This window comes from Carassius gibelio, chromosome B17 (assembly GCF_023724105.1).
Source record: "Carassius gibelio isolate Cgi1373 ecotype wild population from Czech Republic chromosome B17, carGib1.2-hapl.c, whole genome shotgun sequence".
Classification (NCBI taxonomy): Eukaryota; Metazoa; Chordata; class Actinopteri; order Cypriniformes; family Cyprinidae; genus Carassius; species Carassius gibelio.
In genome coordinates, this window is record NC_068412.1 from 2,412,421 (window position 1) to 2,433,108 (window position 20,688).

The 20,688-nt window shown below is 37.0% G+C and overlaps 1 protein-coding gene across 1 annotated transcript; it reads right to left on the bottom strand.

Annotated features, from left to right (window-relative positions):
- Window positions 1–100: 100 nt before the first annotated feature.
- Window positions 101–20,131, bottom strand: fcf1 (FCF1 rRNA-processing protein). The gene is made up of 8 exons (XM_052579882.1): window positions 19,989–20,131; window positions 19,836–19,903; window positions 19,143–19,214; window positions 12,246–12,394; window positions 6,937–7,009; window positions 2,270–2,357; window positions 1,208–1,302; window positions 101–492 (listed from the first exon to the last, which is right to left on the bottom strand). The coding sequence occupies exons 1-8, from the start codon at window positions 19,989–19,991 to the stop codon at window positions 444–446; spliced, it is 597 nt and encodes a 198-aa protein (XP_052435842.1). The 5' UTR covers window positions 19,992–20,131; the 3' UTR covers window positions 101–443.
- Window positions 20,132–20,688: the final 557 nt, after the last annotated feature.

The window sequence follows — 20,688 nt, forward strand, 5'->3', positions numbered from 1 at the left end:
ATTCCTTAGAACATCAAAAGCAAAATAGTAGCTAAAGATAATCAACAATAATAAATGACAAACAACAGAATAATTTGAAATAACCAAGGATACTGAGAACTTTATCTATAGTGACTTTTATTTATGACAGCCTCCAAGCAAAATGGAACCAACCAGATGTGTAAACAATTGACAGAGATGTCATTGTTAAGATGAAGAAAAAAACAAACTAATATTCTAAGAACATAAGAGTGCCAAGGAGTGGCTTAATGGGAAAGGTTCATTATTATTTAAAAATGCATTGGTGGGATGTTAACATATTGTAATAGTTAAAGACTACTGGGCCAAATTAAAGTTTTAATCAGTAATATCAAGAAGAGGACGTCCTAGATCACCAAAGTTCCCAACAACAGCCACTAGATTTGGACTAGTCCTTTTCATTGGTTGCCGATCATTTTCCTCCTCTAAAACCGTGGTGCGCCATAATCGTCTGGCATCCTCTCAATGTTATACCTGAATAAATAAAATAAAAAAGTACAGTTATATTAATTTACACCGGTGACAATTAAATATTCTTCTTCTGCAATAATCGATCGACAATTTCAATCAATCGGTCAGACTGGAAGCAGTGCAAGGCAGATAGAAATTTAGTTAGAAAAATGTTGTGTCCCTGTAACTTTTGGCTTCAAAGTATTACAAAAGCGATTTGAGACAGCTGGCTGGCCCAATCTGCGCAGCTTCTCCAGAGGGACCATTTGTTTCATGTTATTCTGACACCTTTTTTTCCCCGATATCACTCACAAATCAGTTTTTTTAATAGAACTAATTTCATGCATCACTAATACAAAATAAAATATAAAATTAAATAAAATTTTAATGTTATTTTAATAGTATTTGCCTATGTTAAACTTTATTCATATACATATGGGTGATTTATTAAGCAGTACTTAAAATTTGAGCAAAAAGTGTTTTTTTTTTGCAAGTTAAATATAGTTTTGACATGTCTGTGTATTTAACAAATATTGCATTGATCCACTTGCATACTATGAAAAAGTATGCAAACACTGCCAGATATTCATTACGTGAAGCAGAAAGCATATGACTTTCATTGAAAGTCTGGAGTTTGCACATAACCTAGTCTTTCTCACTCACCACCTGATAAGGAAAACCCCCCAGACCCACTCCTCAGTAACACTAAGGTAAGACTTAGCAAAGAGACCTTGAGTACCTGTGATTGGAGATGTACATTATTGGGACTCCTGGGATCTTCCGAATCCTCCTTTTTAGGTCCCTGTCCACCGTAGCCACAATGTAACATTTGTGCTAATGAAACAGATGGGAATGCTTTAGTCATAAAGGGAATCAGCTTTGAGATTGGAATCGTTTCATGGTCATTTATTTTATTGATTTGTGAATGGACTTCATTTTTACTTCTAATATACTGTATATCTGAGAATATTTTATTTATTTGTTTGATTCCTTGCTTTTGTGAACCCTCCACATTCGCTGTGCCTTAACTTTCATAATGCTTTCAAAATCTGCATTTGACTTTTGGATTCCTGGGTCCATTTGGACCTGATGGAAATGAAATCTTATTTCATCCACAGTCATATTGTATCTTATCAGTAACTTCTAATTAATTAGTGATTATGCAATTATTTCAAGGTTTTGAGTTTGAGTGTTTTTACACCATACTTTTTTTATTAAATGGAACCTTGAAAAATAAATGATCATGAATAGGTGTGCACTTTTACGTTTATCTATATTTTATCTTTTTAAATATAAAATATTAAATGTTTTTTGATATTTTTTCAGACAAGTCACATTCCTGTAGATTCTGTAGACTAGTAACACCAAGTTTGTGTGTTCGATTTCCAGGGAATGCATTAAGTGAACGAATGAATAAAAATTTCAAAAACAAAGTAAAAAAAAAAAAAAAGACCCACATTTAGACCACTGAAAATTTAACATTCTCAGAGCAACACTATTATTTTGTTATATCTATGGAACCATAAAAGGCCTTCAAATGAAGATACCAGAAAAAAAAGATAAGTACCAAAATATACAAGGATATTAATATATCTTTAATACATTTTGGGGGGAAAAAAATATAATCAAAGTCCTTTTACCCATTTTTTTTAACCCACCGTCACAATTAGCATATAATGCAACATAGATTGCTATATGTAATTTGCTTCCAAATATTGGGGGAAAATTGTTACAAATAATGCTGCTGCCATCTTAGTAAAGCTAAACAATTATAACCCCACATATTACAAAGTTCTCATACCTGCGTTACTCTTTGCACCAAGCAGTCATCAGCATATGTTCCTTTGTGTGAGCAAGGTAATCGATCAAAGCGGGGATCTTTTGCAATCCTAAAAAATAAAGCTTCAATCAGCATAAAAACCAAGGAAGAATGTGTAGCCACTTTCAGACATAAAACCAGTGAAATGCCAATTTTAACTTTTCAGGTTTTTCGTGTCAGGCCTTTTATCTACACCGTTTTCCTGACCACTTTTGATGAAATGACCAAAAATACACTTCAATACCCTGGAAACAGGACTTCTCTCTAAGGATGTTCATTTTAACAAGTTAACTGTTAAACAACCATTAAGAAATTTGACCAATTAATACAATCAGTTAAACTGTTTAAAAAGTCATTTTCAGTAATTTTTTCAAAATATTTAAAAAGGTTTCCTGGATTGTTAAAACAGGCATGTATACATTTGTTTTTTAGATTTTATTATTTCATTTAGAAGTAGGCCTAATGCCGACGAATAAACACTGTAAACATAGATATGTTATTTTAGTTCCCCTCACTCAACAAATCCTTTCAATTAACAGTAGCCTATTTAAAAAAGAACAAGAATAAAAAATAGCCTATAAGAAGTTATAGCAACAAATGAGAAGCCAAAACAAATTCATTTAGGCTAAAATTAAACAAACAACGTTGGGTCTCAAATCAGTAACATTTATGAACATGGAAATTAGAGTTAAAATCTTGGATTGTTTTTTAAACATTTGGTAGTTTTGATCAGGACTGAAGGTGCAGTCACACTAGCCTTTGAATGTGCAAAATTATTTTGGACGCTGCTGCGAATATGGGCGGGAGCAAGAGAAAACGGTTTCCCCTCAGTTATCACAACATGGATTAAATCTGTGCTTGTACCGTGTCTTTTGCGACGGAGTCGAAAGCGTCTCATTATATTGTACTCTCTGTCTCTCTCTTTCTATAAATATATTAGTGGTGGGCATAGATACATTTTTTTATCTAGATTAATCTCACTGTGATCTTGAAATTAATCTATATTAATCTAGATTAGAATGGCTCATTCGAATTCTGGCATTCAGAATGTGTGTTACCCAAATAAAATTGACAAACAGTAAGTCTTTGAGAAGGGGTTTATCAAGCTAGGTGGTGCATTAGAAAAGGGGCTCATCTCCTGTTTCCAAAATACATCACAAACTGCTTGAAAAAGCTGTAAACTAATTCCACATTGCACAAGGTGCAAACAACCTTATGCCTGTTTCACACAAATGTAAAAAAAAAAATTCAAGTTTGTAGGTGTCAAGGTACAGAAACCAAATAATTAAATGTAAAACAGCACTGGATATTCTTCAATGTAAAAATGAAATATACAAATCAAACCTACATTTATTCAGACACCTTCAAAATTTCTCACATTATTACAGTTTTGCTATATATATAAAAAATTATATCTGGTGTCTGAATAATTTTTGGTTTGACTGTTAAAACTACAAAGTAAAGTTTTCTTTCATTTTCTTGGATTAACATTACAGCAGCCAGTAGCTAAATTAGGCGCGGTCACTTTAAGAGACGATGAACGCATCCAATATAATACACATCCCATTTTTTTCCTCAACTGTTTACTTTCACTTGAGAAATAACTGACAGTTTTTTTTTTTAGCATAATTTCCATGGTGGATATTTTGAAATATTTTGTATGTATTTGTCGGCACAAGAGCAAAAATAAGCAAATTCGATGTTCAAGTGTTTTGAGACGCCTTTCTCTTCGCAGAAGAGAGCTCGGTTCAGTGTCGCTGTCCATGATACGCGACTCTCTCTCTCTCTCAGCCCCGAACACAGCGCGAGTTACTAGCTAACGTTACTCCGTTCCGCTTTTTCGCGTCTTGTGTTTGGATGCTTTAAGGTTTAAATCGACAAGCGGTAAGGAGTAAAAACATGTGAAAACGATAAGCTTTCGAGACGATGCGCAGCAGTGGCGCGTCAACTGTCCTGAGCATCTTTTTAGGCTGGCCTCAGCCAGTCGGTTATATAAAATATCAAGGTGAAAGTCATCCTAGCTTGCTTAGTATAGACCCAGATCTCAACCCAACTTTGAGAATAGATTAACGGCAATATTTTTTTTTATCTCCCTATAAGAGTCTCGCGTTAACGCAGCACGTTAACGCCGATAACGGCCCACCACTAAAATATATACACACTTAACAATAAAAAATTATAGAACGTGTCCTCATTCAAATGTACCATCTGTTCCTGTTTCCATTGACACTGTGAACCATGTGGCTGCTTATTATTATCTTTTAAATATGTATTATATAAAATGGGATGCTGCGCTACGGCTTAAATTAGCACATCCTTAATTTTTTTAATTCTGTACAGAGAGGTCACGCAGTATCGATCATCTACTGGTCACACGACTTCACGTGATGCGAATTCGCAGGTCAGAGTTCACCAAACTTGAACTTTCGAACGCAGTGACATGCGAAATTTTCCGCATGAGCCTGCGTTTCCGGTCTGATGCATTCGCATGCGTATGAATGGAAGTCAATGGAACGCAAAGTGCAGTGTGACCGCCCTTTGAGGTTGATTAATAGATTTATGCAAAAAAGCTTAAACATTTTTACAGTAGTTTAATATAGTGATGTTTTTATCCACAAACATAACGAAAGGGTAGTGAAATTGTCCACAGTGTATTGTTGAGCTTCTGAAAATTTTCAAAGGATTTTCCCAAAATATGTGACAAAATAAGATGTCACCAAACACCATTCCATTTGCTGAGAAACAGAGAAAGTTGGGGCCAAAATAAGACTCAACTTTACCCCCTAGTGGACGAAAACATCCCCAACACTGAATAAGGGTTAATGTAAGAATGTATGAGGTATGTAGCTATACATTTAATATTTGCCAACTCTTTTATGAAAGAAATGTTATATTTAAAAAATAAACAAATTGTGTTACATAGGAAACATAGGTGTGATTCATGTAATTCATAGCTTAATGTGATTAAGAGTAAATGTGTGCACATTTTAAAATAAATTTGTATATAGTTCAACTTGTTTTTACAAAATTTTTACAAACAAAACTTACAAACTGATTCCAAAAAAGTTGGGAGACTGTACAAATTTTGAGTAGAAAAGGAATGGACTAATTTACAAATCTCAAACTTATTTTAAAATATTATCATAAAATATTTTATTCACAATAAAATATAGATGACATAAAATGTTGAAAGTGAGACATTTTGAAATGGCATGCCAAATATTGGCTTATTTTGGATTTAATGAAAGCCACACATTCTAAAAAAGGTGGGACAGGTAGCAATAAGAGGCAGGAAAAGTTACATAAACATAAGGAACAGCAGGAGGACCAATTTGCAACTTATTAAGTCAAGATGGGCAGAGGATCACCAATTCCCCAATGCTGCGGCGAAAAATAGTGGATCAATATCAGAAAGGAGTTACTCAGAGAAAAGTTGCAAAGAGTTTGAAGTTATCATCATCTACAGTGGATAATATCATCCAAAGATTCAGAGAATCTGGAACAATCTCTGTGTGTAAGGGTCAAGGCCCAAAAACCATACTGGATGCCTGTGATCTTCGGGCCCTTAGACGGCACTGCATCACATACAGGAATGCTACTGTAATGGAAATCACAACATGGGCTCAGGAATGTATCCAGAAAACATTGTTGGTGAACACAATCCACCGGTCAAAAAAGAAGTCATATCTAAACATGATCCAGAAGTGCAGCAGTTTTCTCTGGGCCAATGCTCATTTAAAATGGACTGTGGCAAAGTGGAAAACTGTTCTGTGGTCAGATGAATCAAAATTTGAAGTTCTTTTCAGAAAACTGGGATGCCATGTCATCCGGACTAAAGAGGACAAGTTGTTATCTTCGCTCAGTTCAGAAGCCTGCATCTCTGATGGTACGTATGGGGTTGCATGAGTAAGTATGGCATGGGCAGCTTACACATCTGGAAAGGCACCATCAATGCTGAAAGATATATCCAAGTTTTAGAACAACATTTGCTCCTATCCAGACGTTTTCCAACAATGCCAGACCACATACTGCATCAATTACAACATCATGGCTGCACAGAAGGATCGGACTACTGAAATGGCCAGACTGCAGTCCAGATCTTTCACCCATAGAAATCATTTGTCGCATCATAAAGAGGAAGATGTGACAAAGACCTAAGACAGTTGAGCAACTAGAAGCCTGTATTAGACAAGAATGGGACAACATTCCGATTCCTAAACATGAGCAACTTGTCTCCTCAGTCCCCAGACGTTTGCAGACTGTTATAAAAAGAAGAGGGAATGCCACACAGTGGTAAACATGGCCTTGAGATGTGTTGATGCCATGACATTTAAAATCAACATATTTTTTCCTTAAAATGATACATTTTCTCATTTTAAACATTTGATATGTCATCTATGTTGTATTCTGAATAAAATATTGAAATTTAAACTTCCACATCATTGCATTCTGCTTTTATTCACAATTCGTACAGTGCCCCAACTTCTTGGGAATCGGGTTTGTATTTCACAGCTTTTCATTATTCCCTTTAAATTTTTTCACGTTAAATAAAAATAATTATTATTCTACCCTGGCCACAAATAATGGCTTCGTCCCCAATGTTCAAGAAACGGTTACTCTTAAATGTATGTCATGTAAGTGTGCATTACCGCAAAGCCACTCGAAACTTCATCCCTAATTTTTCAAGTTCAGCCATCACACAGTCCGTTATGCAAGGAACACCTGAATGAAACAACAAAACATTTTTACTTTATTAGCTTGAAAAATGCAGACTTCTGGTCAAAAGTTAGGTAACAGAATAATTTATGTTCTTTTTTTTCTTTTTTTTTAAGGAGTTTCTTATGATAATCAAGAAAAAAATGTGAAGGGGTCCTATTATGCTTTTTCACTTTTTCAACTTTAGTTAGTCTGTAATGTTGCGGTTTGAGCATAAAACAGATCTGCAACGTTACAAAACTCAAAGTCCACTTCAAAAGGACAATTTATTTAAAGGGGTCTCTTTGGAGTGTTAGAAGCTCTTGGTGCATAAAGAAGATCTGTAAAGTTGCAAAGACTGAAGTCTCAAATCCAAAGAGATATTCTTTATCAAAGTTAAGACTCTGCCACAACCCCCCTAAAATGCCCTGTTTAATTAAACACACCCCCACATATCTACATCCCCATGTGGAAATATTTATGTAATGCCACCCTAATGTTCATGCAAAGAAATGAGGAGTGGTTTCAATAACCGCAGTTAGTGTTGAAGCAGCCATGTCAGGGAGATGCCGTGTGTATCTAGGCGAAAGCAAAAGCACTTTATTTGGCCTTCCGAAAGCAGATGCAGTTAGGAATCTTCAGGATTACTTACAACAGAACAGCAACATACTTCATGGACGACTGTTTTGTGAATCCAGGAGAGGAAGTAATTCTGACGTTGCTATGACAATCTGGCAGTTCTGAATCAGTTACAGTAAGTATTTTTTGTTATTAGTTTAGCCTGACCCCCCATTATGTTTCCTACTTCAGTGTGTTACAAACATAATTTAGGTGTCTTTGCAAAGAAGACCCTTTGGGCTTTTTTATCAACCTGATTTGATAATGCTCAAATATATTGAAAGTTATAGAAACGTATTATTTATTTATTTTTTAACCACACTTAAATATTTTTTTCTTTGATATAAAAATACATGAAAACAGTCCTGGAGCAATCTAGAAAAGTAATGGTTTGTGAGTTTCTATTTCAAATGTGAATAAGATATCATGAAAAACGAGACTCCTGTAAATCATTTTGAGACCATGTCTAGACGCCCCCATAAAAAAAAAATATATAAGTTTTGGCTTGGGGTGCTTCACATGCAGTGGTAGCAGCAGCCGTTTCCACAGCGCCAATAACACGGGGCTGCCCGCCGACGTGCCTGACTTTAAATCGGCGCTACTAAACACGGATATCGGCCGATGCCGATATATTAAAAAATGACAAATATCGGCCCGATATATCGGCCGAGCGATATATCGGTCGACCTCTAATATACATATATACACACACACACATATATACACATACATACATATATATATATATATATATATATAAGTTGAAAAATGAAACAAAGAAAAAGGCGATCGCTATAAGTTCCACCTCCATCAGCACGAGCCGTCACGAGAAAGCGCCAGAATTCAAATATACGATCTTTCATCCTATCTTTCATTCACTTTTTTTTTTGGTGGATCGTCTCATTCCGTTTGTGACACTGTATGCTGCAAAACCTTGCCTTTATTTAGAATCAGAATCAGAAAGAGCTTTATTGCCAAGTATGCTTACGCATACAAGGAATTTGTTTTAGTGACATAAGCTTCCAGTACACAGAGACAACAACACACAGAAAAAAAAAAAAAAAAAAGGATGTACAAATTGGCAAATAAATAAGTGTATAAACAATTGTGCTATAAATGATAATGGAATAGGATTGAGTGAGATGCAGGAATGTTCTAGGATGGAGGGTTAACAAATATAAGGATATTGCACGTTTATAAGCATAAGTAGGGAACATTTAACGGTTCATGAGGTAGATTGCCTGGGGGAAGAAACTGTTTTTGTGCCTTGCTGTTCTGGTGTTTGCGGCTCTGAGGCGCCGGCCAGATGGCAAAAGTTCAAAGATGGGGTGACTTGGATGTGAGGGATCCAGAGTGATTTTCTGAGCCCTTTTCCTCACTCTGGATGTATACAGTTCTTGAAGGGTGGGCAGGGGAGCACCAATAATCCTTTCAGCAGTCCGAACAGTTCTCTGTAGTCTTCTGATGTCTGATTTTGTTGCTGAACCAAACCAGACAGTTATTGAAGTACAGAGGACAGACTCAATGACGGCTGAGTAGAACTGTTTCAGCAGCTCCTGTGGCAGGTTAAACTTCCTCAGCTGGCGAAGGAAATACAACATTTGCTGGGCCTTTTTAACAATGGAGTCAATGTGATTGTCCCACTTCAGGTCCTGAGAGATGGTGGTTCCCAGGAATCTGAATGACTCCACTGCAGTCACGGTGCTGTTCATGATGGTGAGTGGGGAAAGTGCAGGGGGGGTTTCTCCTAAAGTCCACAATCATCTTCACTGTTTTGAGCGTGTTCAGCTCCAGGTTGTTAAGACTGCACCAGACAGCCAGCTGCTCAACCTCTTGCCTGTAAGCAGACTCATCACCGTCCTGGATGAGGCAGATGACTGTAGTGTCTTCTGCAAACTTTAGGAGCTTGACAGAGGGGTCTTTAGAGGTGCAGTCGTTGATGTACAGGGAGACGAGCAGAGGGGAGAGAACACATCCCTGAGGGGCACCAGTGTTGGTGGAGCAGCTGTTTGATGTGAATTTCCCCAGTCTCACTAACTGTTGCCTATCTGTCAGAAAGCTGGTGATCCACTGACAGATAGAGCTAGGAACAGAGAGCTGGGTCAGTTTGGTCTGAAGGGCTGTTGGGATGATGGTGTTGAATGCCGAACTAAAGTCCACAAATAGGATCCTCACATAAGTCCCTGTTTTGTCCAGATGTTGCAGGATGAAGTGCAGTCCCATGTTGATTGCATCATCCACGGACCTGTTTGCTCGGTAAGCAAACTGGAGGGGGTCCAGTAAGGGTCCAGTGATGTCCTTCAGATAAGCCAGAACCAGTTTTTCAAACGACTTCATGACAACAGACGTTAGAGCCACAAGTCTGTAGTCGTTAAGTTCTGCTATCTTGGGTTTCTTTGGGATGGGGATGATGGTGGAGCGTTTGAAGCAGGAAGGCACTTCACACAACTCCAGGGATCTGTTGAAGATCTGTGAAAAGATGGGGGCCAGCTGGTCAGCACAGATTTTCAGACAGGCTGGTGTAACACCATCTGGGTCTGGTGCTTTTCTTCTTTTGTTCTTCTTGAAGACCTGGCGCACATCATCTTCACAGATTTGAAGAGCAGGAGGTGTGGAGGGTGGGATTGCAGGATGTGTTAATGGTTGTGTAGGGAGATGGTCAGAATGGTTGATGGGGGTTTCAAATCTGCAATAAAACTCATTCAGGTCGTTAGCAAGTCGTTGATTAGCCTCAGTGCAGGGGGATGGTGTCTTGTAGTTCGTGATGGCTCTTAGACCTCTCCACACTGAAGTTGAGTCGTTGGAAGTAAACTGGTCTTCCAACTTTTTAGCGTAGGTCTTTTTAGCCGCTCTGATCTCTTTGTTCAGTGTGTTCCTGGCCTGATTATACAAGACCCTGTCCCCATTTCTGTAGGCATCCTCTTTGGCCTGACGAAGATGTCTGAGATTTACTGTAAACCATGGCTTATCATTGTTGAATGTTAAATAAGTCCTGGTAGGAATGCATATATCCACACAGAAACTAATATAGGATGTTACGGTCTCTGTGAGTTCGTCCAGATCGGTGGTAGCAGCTTCAAAAACACTCCAATCAGTGAGGTCAAAACAAGATTGCAAATCCTGCTCTGTTTCGCTGGTCCATCTCTTCACAGTCCTTACTACAGGTTTAGCAGATTTAAGTTTTTGCTTGTAGGACGATATAAGATGAACCAGACAGTGATCAGAACGTCCCAAAGCTGCTCGTGGAACAGAGTGATATGCATCCTTTATTGTGGTGTAACAGTGATCCAATATATTACTGTCTCTGGTGGGACATGTAACATGCTGTCTGTATTTTGGCAGTTCACGGGAGAGATTGGCTTTGTTAAAGTCCCCAAAAATGATTAAAACAGAGTCCGGGTGTTGTTGTTCTATGTCTGTGATCTGATCAGCAAGTTTCTGTAAAGCTGAGCTCACATGCGCTTGCGGAGGGATGTAAACACTGACCAGAATGAACGAGTGAAACTCCCGCGGCGAATAGAACGGCCATTTACTACCAAGATGCAATTTCTTAGCATGAGTTATTCCATAATGGACACAAACAGTTCTGTAGCTGAAGAACTGAAACGTAAACAAAGGAATTATGATCCATATTACAATGTTATTGCCTCATTGGACCAAACGTGCTCCATGAGATGTCATTTAGTAGACCCTTACCTTTCTAACTAAACTGGGCTTTACAGCTGTGGATGTGTTTATGACTCGTTTTTACACATAGACATATATACATATATATAAAGTGATTTTTGCATTGCATTCTATGGCACCTTTAAATAGAAATCTAATAAGGTTACAGGTGAAACAGTTCTATTTCTGCTGTCCCACAATCACCATCTACTGTCAGACAGTAAATCTGCATTTTCATTTAACTTGGTGCTGTTTTTCCTGCAGACCAGCATGAAAATGAACCAGTTGACTTATCCATTATTTTCTTTTTTTAACAAACAATGGTTAAAAAGGTTCAAACTATTTTATTGAAAGCTTAGTTTTGAAAATGTTACCTCAGATTCTTGATCAGTTTAATTCTCTTCTCAAATGAGGTTATGAAACTTTTTTACTCTATATACGTACTGCCTCAATAACACAGTTTTTTTTATTATTACATCATATTACACCAAAATCTTGGTTCATCCCAGTTAATTTACCTTAAGTGATCTGCTCTGATGATTTGTTTAGTGAGAATGTTCACTGATCAGGAAAATGTGCTATGTTTTGTGAACTACCAAGTGAATAAATAGAAATCTCTTTAATTTTCTGTAAAAAAAAACAAAAAAAAAACAGGAACACTCCATTTTAAGCCCTGTATCCACATGATTGTGTTATCATAAACACTATTTAATACAGCATAATTTTTGTTCAGTGTTGCTGCATTGGAATCACTACATTGATCAATATATCCAGTATATGAAAGTGACATGCCATGTAGGCAAGTATTGTGTCTGATACTCAGAACTCTAAACACACACCTTGAGCAGTGGGCAACCATTTTTGCCCCCTTTGGGTTACAAGTCCGACTCTCTTACCATTAGGCCACAACTGCCCCACTACACCCATCCTCTTTAACATCAGCATTGATGAAAGTAATTCTGAGAAAGTGGAGACTTACATTTAGCATAGAGGCAGTCCATCATTGACTGGACAACATCTAATTTGGCCTTAATAGAAAAGTTGATAAAGTTGGTATCAACAAGGATGTAATATGGAGGTCCAAGCTGCGTGTTGTACTGAAAGAACATACAAGATGGGTACTTTGTTCTGAAAGAAAAAAAGGATGAGGCATAAATTATTATATATAAAATTAATGCAAACATATGCATACAAAGACTTAAAAGTATTACTTAACATATTACTAGTGATGTCAAACGATTAATTGTATCCAAAATAAATGTTTTTGTTTATATATATATATATATATATATATATATATATATATATATATATATATATATATATAAGTTATAAGTTTGATGTTTGATATTCTGATGTACAACCCCTTTTTAAAGTGATAATTTATCTAAGACGACCTGGTTATACAACTGGTACAGCTTGTACATATGTACTTTTTTTATTTATTTGCTACACGGAGCCGTTGTTAACTGACAAGCTGCACAAATCCACGTTCATTATCAGCTTGGATTTGTTTAGCTTGTCAGTTAACAATGGCTCCGTGTAGTAACAGCTGCTCTATGTGAAATAACGCACCTGATGGTATTTACTGCTGATTAGAGCACCAGCTTTACTGACTAGATGCACATTAATCATCGGCTGATATATATCATACACCCTTGGAACCCTTCCAGCACTTGCTGGAAAAACAGCAAGTAAACTGCATTTTAATGTAAATTACATTTTAACAATCCATTACAACACTAGTGCTTTCATTTTCAGTTTACAAGATGAGGTCGGCGACACTCAGCAGTAGTAGATGCAGTAGTACATACATACAGTAGATGTGCCTGTATGTATGTTTCATACAGATTACATAATATGAGAATATGTCTTCTATTTGAATTGATTCATTTAAAAGTATCACTCTCTATTAGTGTTGGGCGATATGGTCATTTACGATATGGTCAGCCCGTGAGATAGACGATGCACAATATTATTGTGCATGGGTGGAGCAAGAGAGAGACTCTTTGTTCTTGTCATAGCATAACTATTTGGTGTTTTAAACCACGCAGGTGCACGAGAGAGAGCCTGTGGAATCACCAATAATCAAAAATATATACTTTCAAAACATATTGATAAACTAATGTTAAATATAAAAATACTGTATTTAAAACAGCTAGTTCATATAAAGTTGGACGCAATTGTCATATCGCACATCTTGTGACAAATTTGCCGCATCTGCGCATGGAAGTTATCAGTCAAAATGTTCTTCAAATCAGTCATCAGTGAAAGTCAATAGTAGATTTCATTTAAAGTCCAACATTTTAACACTAATATTGGACATAAACGAACACCTAAAATATAAAGTATTCAAAACTGTTAAGTTCATATATTAGGAGTAAAGTTCAATTGAACTGATGCATCAGCCATACAGTGCTCTGGACCTCACGCCTCATGAAGAGCTCGTCACACCGCCACAGAAACAAGAATGAGATGCATTCTAACAAAACTGTGGCATTAAACTCAGTTAGTGAGGGCTTGTTTAAAATACTGCACATATATAGGAAGTTCAGATTGCTTGTCAAAGTGCAATGAAATGCCTTATATCTGCAGACGACGTACGTCTGTTTGTGAATGGAGACTCCTTCACCGGCTATAGGCTCTAATCCTCATTTGCGCACGCGCATGCGTATGTGTGTGTGAAATGTAGTGCTGAAGTGAAATAGCTGGGCGGTTTGATAAAAATACAAATATTTGTATTTTTAATACATTAAAAAAATGAAAATTATGTCATTAATAACTCACCCTCATGTCGTTCCAAACCAGTAAGACCTCCATTTATCTTCAGAACAGAGTTTAAAGGCCATCTTTCAATTTAATTGTATAACTTAATTTATACAGAATCTTTTATGAAAATGTTTTACAACACCCACGGGCAGAAATTAAGAAAAAAAAGTGTACCTATTCCAAGCTTTGCTCCAAGAAACTGCCTTTTCCCATAGAAGGCGTCATATGACGTAACGACAGAGGTGGTAACAGAAAAGAGAGTTTGTCATTATCGTTATTATAGTAGGTTTTTGTAAAAATGATTGTGTCTGAAGTATTGTGAACAATATAATCGAATTACAAATGAGAGAAATATACCATTATTCAGAGCTCATTTGGCACTCTTTGTTTGCGGTGACTGAAACTTACATTTTTGATGCTCTTCAAAGAGCACTCACACAAATACAGTAAAGATTAAAATCTGCTGCCTATCAGCAGGTACTGGATCGATCCACTACTCTCTATTACAGGTTTTAAAGAAAAACTGGTATTGTTACATTTTTAAAATTCAAGTATTAACTCGGTACTGAATTATGGGTACTTTTGGCAAAACTACTGGAGAGTAGTATTGAGAATGAGGAGTCACGTGCCGATTTGGGTTGATTTGGGAGGGGTCTGAGCCGGTCGGCCCTGATGGAAGGATACGCTATCTGTTGCCAGGGGCAATGCCTTCAGAACTTCACAGAGGCGCGACTAAACATTTCAGAGCGCTTTCATTTTTGCAAATTTATTTTGTCGGCGGAATAGATCGAGACGGATCTACGAATACGCGAAAGAAAAGGAAGAAAGTAAAGCAATGCAAAAACATAAGGCGAAAGAAAGGGGACCTTACAGGAACAAGCTCACACCAAGCGCAAAACAGCAGTGTTTGGAGAAGCTCTCAGGCAGCTCCCTGCAGCGGCACAGAGACCTGAACAATTTACCTCAGTGCACACATATGGACATTGGGAATTATATTGTTGACGATGTAAGTCACTTTGCATTCACGCTGTTAATGGCTTAATCTAACCCGGACATTTACATCTCGCAATCACACATTTAACTACCCTAGCTAACCCAGAACTGGTTTGTCCACTTTGCAGCCCCCAACAAAAAAAAACCTGGTACAGTATGTGTCATTGGGTTAAAATCAAATTATAACTAAACATACACAGCTTTAGCCTACATCAAAATATGTTGGAAACGTTCGTATACATTGAACATCTCGTTACAATCTAATGTTCATTCGCAGTTAATTACTTTGTCATTTTGGTCAAGAAGTGCATTCTAAATGCAATGTAATTACAATACGCTAAAACGCATGTGAATAAACTTACTTTGGCCAGTACAACACTGTTTTCAACACCTGCTGTAAATGGACCCAGCCACAGCAGAAAGCCTCGTAACTTTCCAAAGACTTTTAAACTCCTGCATTGTGTAGTAACTTAAACCAAAAAAAATATATAATTCCCAATCTCCATATGTGTGCATGGAGGTAAATGGTCCAGGTCTCTGTGCTGCTGCAGGGAGCTCGTATGGGTCGATATTTTGGATGCTTGAGAGCTTCTCCAAATACCGCTGTTTTGCGCTTGGTGTAACCTAAAAAAAACTGTATTCCATTGTTCCTATGTTTTCCATATGTATCGTGTGAGGTACTGCAGCAGTTTTTAACGCAGCAGTAACTTCCAGGCATGGTAAAACAGTGCAGAATTGTGAGAACCTCCTCTTAACAACACATGTAAACAATCCTGTTTCGCCGCCGGTATCCTTCCAATGTGGACTGTGATATCGAGGGAGGGGCTTTGTGCTATGACGACAACTTCTCATTCTCAATATAAAAATTATTTTAAAGTTAAATTTTATTTAATTTTAAATAATATTTGTATGGTACAGCTAAATACGATGTCATTTAAAATTAAGTTGAAACTATTTTGTTTTTACATGTGGAGATGGAACTTATCATGACACCATGATGTCATTATTTTTGAAAAAAATTGCCAGCCAACACCAGCGATTTTGATGATTTTCGCTTCATCTATTTACATAAGAGATTGCTTGTTTTTCCGTCCTTTTCACATGTGATTTTGTTTGGGAGGTTTTGTTCTAGTTCAGAAGATGTGTAATAGCACCCCCCAAGTGTATAACAGTGAAAACACAATAGGGTGTAAAATCTTGTCTTTGGTGGGGAAAGAGTTTAATGGAATATGGAGAGGCCACTACTTAGAGCTTTGAAGTTATGTATGGTTGTATTATTTTTGTTAATACATTGTAAGGTCAAAAATGATCAAAGACTTCTGTTTTTCCTGTCCCAAACTATCTTGAGTAACAAAAGGCCCATTTGGCATTCCTGATGGCATTGAAGTGATGATATCAATCAAGGCCTGTAGGCCAGCATGTGTTTACATCGGGGGTCTGCTAATTGCCACACCTTTTGCACAATGGGTGAAGCTGTAGTCTGCTGATTGGTCAGGTTGAATGTCTCACATTTGGGTTTCAGGCACATGGTCAAGGAAGGGATAAAAGAAGACTGTGAATGTTGCTCTAGGCTTTTTCTCTCTTCTGGCTTTTCTTTGCTAAATCTTTCCTTTACTGGAGCTCTCTCCTTCTATTTCTCCCTCTCTCTATCGCCCCCTCTCTCTTTCCTTCTCAGGTAATATTTTACATACATGTTGGGTACAATTAACTATATGTTTTACCATCCTTCATCTATTTTGTAACCAATTCAAGTGTAACCATAACAAAATATTGTTATTAAACCATTTTAATTATTAATTATGTGCTAACTAGTCTTGACTCAATATTAACTTTGAAGTGCTACCTATTGCAATACAATATAGTCACTTAATAGCAACGCTCTCCCACATATTTAGCTATTGTAACTGCGCTTATTTCCGTCGTTGGTATAAGTGGCAGCGGGTGGTAATAGACTAGAAATGTACAGTTTTGTAATATCGTGCTGATAACGTTTCTTTAGTCCTTTCGGCAATCCTACAGCCTGAACCTCTGTAGGCAAACCACCCTTACATACATGAATTCTGATCAAGGTTTATGTGCCTCTGGGAATCATTGATTAACTTTTTAAAGTCTCACATCCAAAATGTCTTATAAGAATAGATATAATCAAACTGTATACTGTGATTCAATGTTTATATATCATGCCATTCAAATAAACATATTGCAATTTCTGCATAATAATAAATCAGCATGCATCAATTAGGCTTGCCGCAATAGACATTGTTGACATGTTTACTGGTTTTAAGCCGCAACACCGGTCACATCACTTTCCCACCGTGACACAGTCCCCACCGTCATTTTTTTTTAAAAAAAGTATTCGTTTTTTCTTACATTTTTTTAAAGTAAAAAATTATAATTATAAATAATTTAGTTTAAAAGCGAGCATACACTTTAAAACTGAACGCAGCCACATTGCTTCGTGCCAAGAGATAGTCACATCACAGAACAGCATAACTGCATCATCTCTTCTCCCTCTGCTGCATCTCATTAAAGACGAAACTTTGGCCACATCAGACGAGGATAAACAACTGACAGCCAGCTTGAAAGCTGGCATCATATCTATTTTAGATGAGAAATATGAAGCTCTGCCAGAAGCAAACCGGCAGCTCATGCGTGAGACAACATTCCTGTACCATCCTGCTACCGGGATGACCACGACCCGAATGTTGAAGAGACCAAGAAGATGACAGAGCAAGAAATGGTCATCCTCAACAGGAAGGCGCAGTCAATGTGAGAGAAGAGGGAGAACAAAATGAGGAGGAAGCTGACGTTGAGCACCAACATGGCACTAAAACGCCATCATAGACTTAAGGTCTTTTTGGAAGTTTTTCTTTAACATTCTTTTTCTTATTTATATGGTTTCATGTTATTTAAACTTTGTGTAATTTATTTAGGCCTATTTTATTTTCTTATAAGTTTTAAAAACGTTCTAATATTGGCTAGGCAATGAACGTTCTTGGTTCTTATTTGTTTTGGTAACAGTTGGCCGATTTTCAGGTTTTTCAGCCCTTGCATGGTGGTATTTTTATTCCTTATGTTAATAAAAAGTCTGTATTTTACTACGCCATTTTAGTGCCACGTTAAACTAAGATTATGAGATTAAAGTCATAATATTTTGAGAATAAAGTCGTAAAAGGCCTACTACGAGAATACAGTTGAAATGTTTCGATAATAAAGTTGTAATACTATGAGAATAAAGTCGAAATAATAGGCTACGAGAATAAAGTCTAAATATTACAAGAATAAAGTTAAATATTACGAGAATACTTTTTCACATACCCTATTTGGAATTTTCACGAAGAAAATAGTTTAATTTAATGAATTCTAATTTTGAAAGCCGAGACATTAAAAGAAGGTCTATCAAAAGCACAAATCTTATTGCTATTGGGTGGCTGGCGCACTACAAATAACGAATGCAATGGAAGATATGAAATTATTTCCAAGCATACGGTATCCGCGAGTATGACACATGGTATGATTTCTACTAATAATACCACATATTTATAGTGCATTTAAAAAAAAAAAAAATTAAACAAGAGAGCTACTGCGCTCCCCGAAGGAATGTCGATTGGTGTGTGAGCTGATGTTAAGATAAAAAGTGTTTCCTGTTCAGTCTGTTGATACATATCATATTCTTGATATTAAGCTATTTCAGTGAGTCTTTAAAATTGAATCTTCCTCATTCCAGTAAAATGCTGCAGCAGCTCGGACGCATATTCAAATCAATCCCGATGGCCTGCAACTTCTAGAAACATTTTTTATTTATTCTCGTAGTATTATGACTTTATTCTCGTAATATTTCGACTTTATTCTCGTAATCTTAGATTTTTTTTCAAAATGGCACTAAAACGGCATCGTAGTATTTAATATTAGTGTTTTGTTTTTGTTTTTGATTCAAACAATTGACACGGAAATGCCAATTGCTGCTAATTCAAAAGTGAAAGTACAACACACACACATTTATAAGCTATTTAAAAGCAAGGAAGCGTGGGAAATTTTCCTCACCGCGGCAACCCTAGCATCAGTAGATGCAAAGTAAAACAAACACAATCAGAAATATAGAATTCAAACTTACACTTCTTGTTCCTTAATGACTGAGGGATCTTCCTTCTTTTTCTTTTCTGTTTTTGCCCTGTCCTGTTCTTTTCTGAAAATAAGAAAGCAAGGTTAAGGACTGTGCTGTGCCAAATTGAGTTTGCAGTTTCACTGCATATTGTGCTAGAATGCTAGAGAACAAATTAAAAATCTAAACTTAATGTCTACTATTTTTATTGTGTCCACCATTATTATCGCCCAACCATATTTATTTGTTAATGGAGTGTTGCCTTGTTTCTTATAATGACGTGTAACCCTGACCTCCAGGATGGTAGTGATCAACAAGGGAACCGCACAAAGGATCTGTCACTCAGTAGTGAATAACATGCTTGTATGATAAAAGATGCTTTTATCATGGCAGAGATTAATTTGAGCCTCAATTACCATGCCAGCTGCTAACAGAGTGGTTGTACTTTTGCATCCTGTTAAGTACCCCCCACACCTTGTTATAAAAAGTCAGTTTTTTTTTGTTTTTTTTTTTCAAATCTTAACCCAAACGTTGGCACATTGGATTAAGTTTAGGATTAAGGATAAAGTTTCTTGAACACAAAATCAAAGGCTTCCTATTTCATTAGATTCTCTCTGTGACACGCTACCAATATTATAAATTTACGAGATGCATTTAATCCATGTGTTGCTTATAGTTTAATATAATACAAATGATGATACTTACATCCTCTGATCCTTCAAACTGATCATTCTTTTCATGGTAGCATATTTTTTCTGTTTCTTCTGTTTCCCCTAATTCACAAAAAGACAATTAAAGAAGAAATAAAGCCATTGTGCAAATTGTTAAGCATTACAGAAATTAAACACTTTATTTTACCATGACGGCTGAAAATACTCGAGATTAGCAATATAGCCCTCGTGTGTTACGCTTCTTCTTATTCTTCTCAGCGTTTAATGGCGGATGGCATACAACTTTTAGGCGCATTACCGCCACCTACTGATTAGGAGTGTGGATCTTCTTATTCTCTGTTTTTTTTAAGGGCAACCAGCGTGGTTAGGTAATCGCCACCTGCTCCGGAGTGTGGAACAGAAGTGAAGAAGTGAAGAGACATTCAGCCAAGTATGGTGACCCATACTCAGAATTTGTGCACACACACAGAGCAGTGAACACACACACACACACACTGTGAGCACACACCCGGAGCAGTGGGCAGCCATTTATGCTGCAGCGCCCGGGGAGCAGTTGGGGGTTCGATGCCTTGCTCAAGGGCACCTTAGTCGTGGTATTGAAGGTGGAGAGAGAACTGTACATGCACTCCCCCCACCCACAATTCCTGCCGGCCCGAGACTCAAACTCACAACCCTTAGATTGGGAGTCCAACCCTCTAACCATTAGGCCACGACTTCCCCTGAGCGTTATATACAGAGCGTTATATTCAACTTATTAAACTCGCCCTTTTAAGAAATTCTAATAAAGGTTTACTATTTATTTTACTACCATACTACTTCTTTCTTCCTCATATTTCTTACATTCAAGAATTGCATGAGTTACTGTTTCTTCTACTTTGCATTCTTCA

Coding starts and splice junctions, on each gene's coding strand:
- fcf1 (XM_052579882.1), bottom strand. Junction 19,215..19,835: donor AGTTTGAAGGATCAGAGGAT/GTAAGTATCATC, acceptor TCTTATTTTCAG/AAAAGAACAGGACAGGGCAA. Junction 2,358..6,936: donor AAGTTTCGAGTGGCTTTGCG/GTAATGCACACT, acceptor TTTATTTTTTAG/GATTGCAAAAGATCCCCGCT.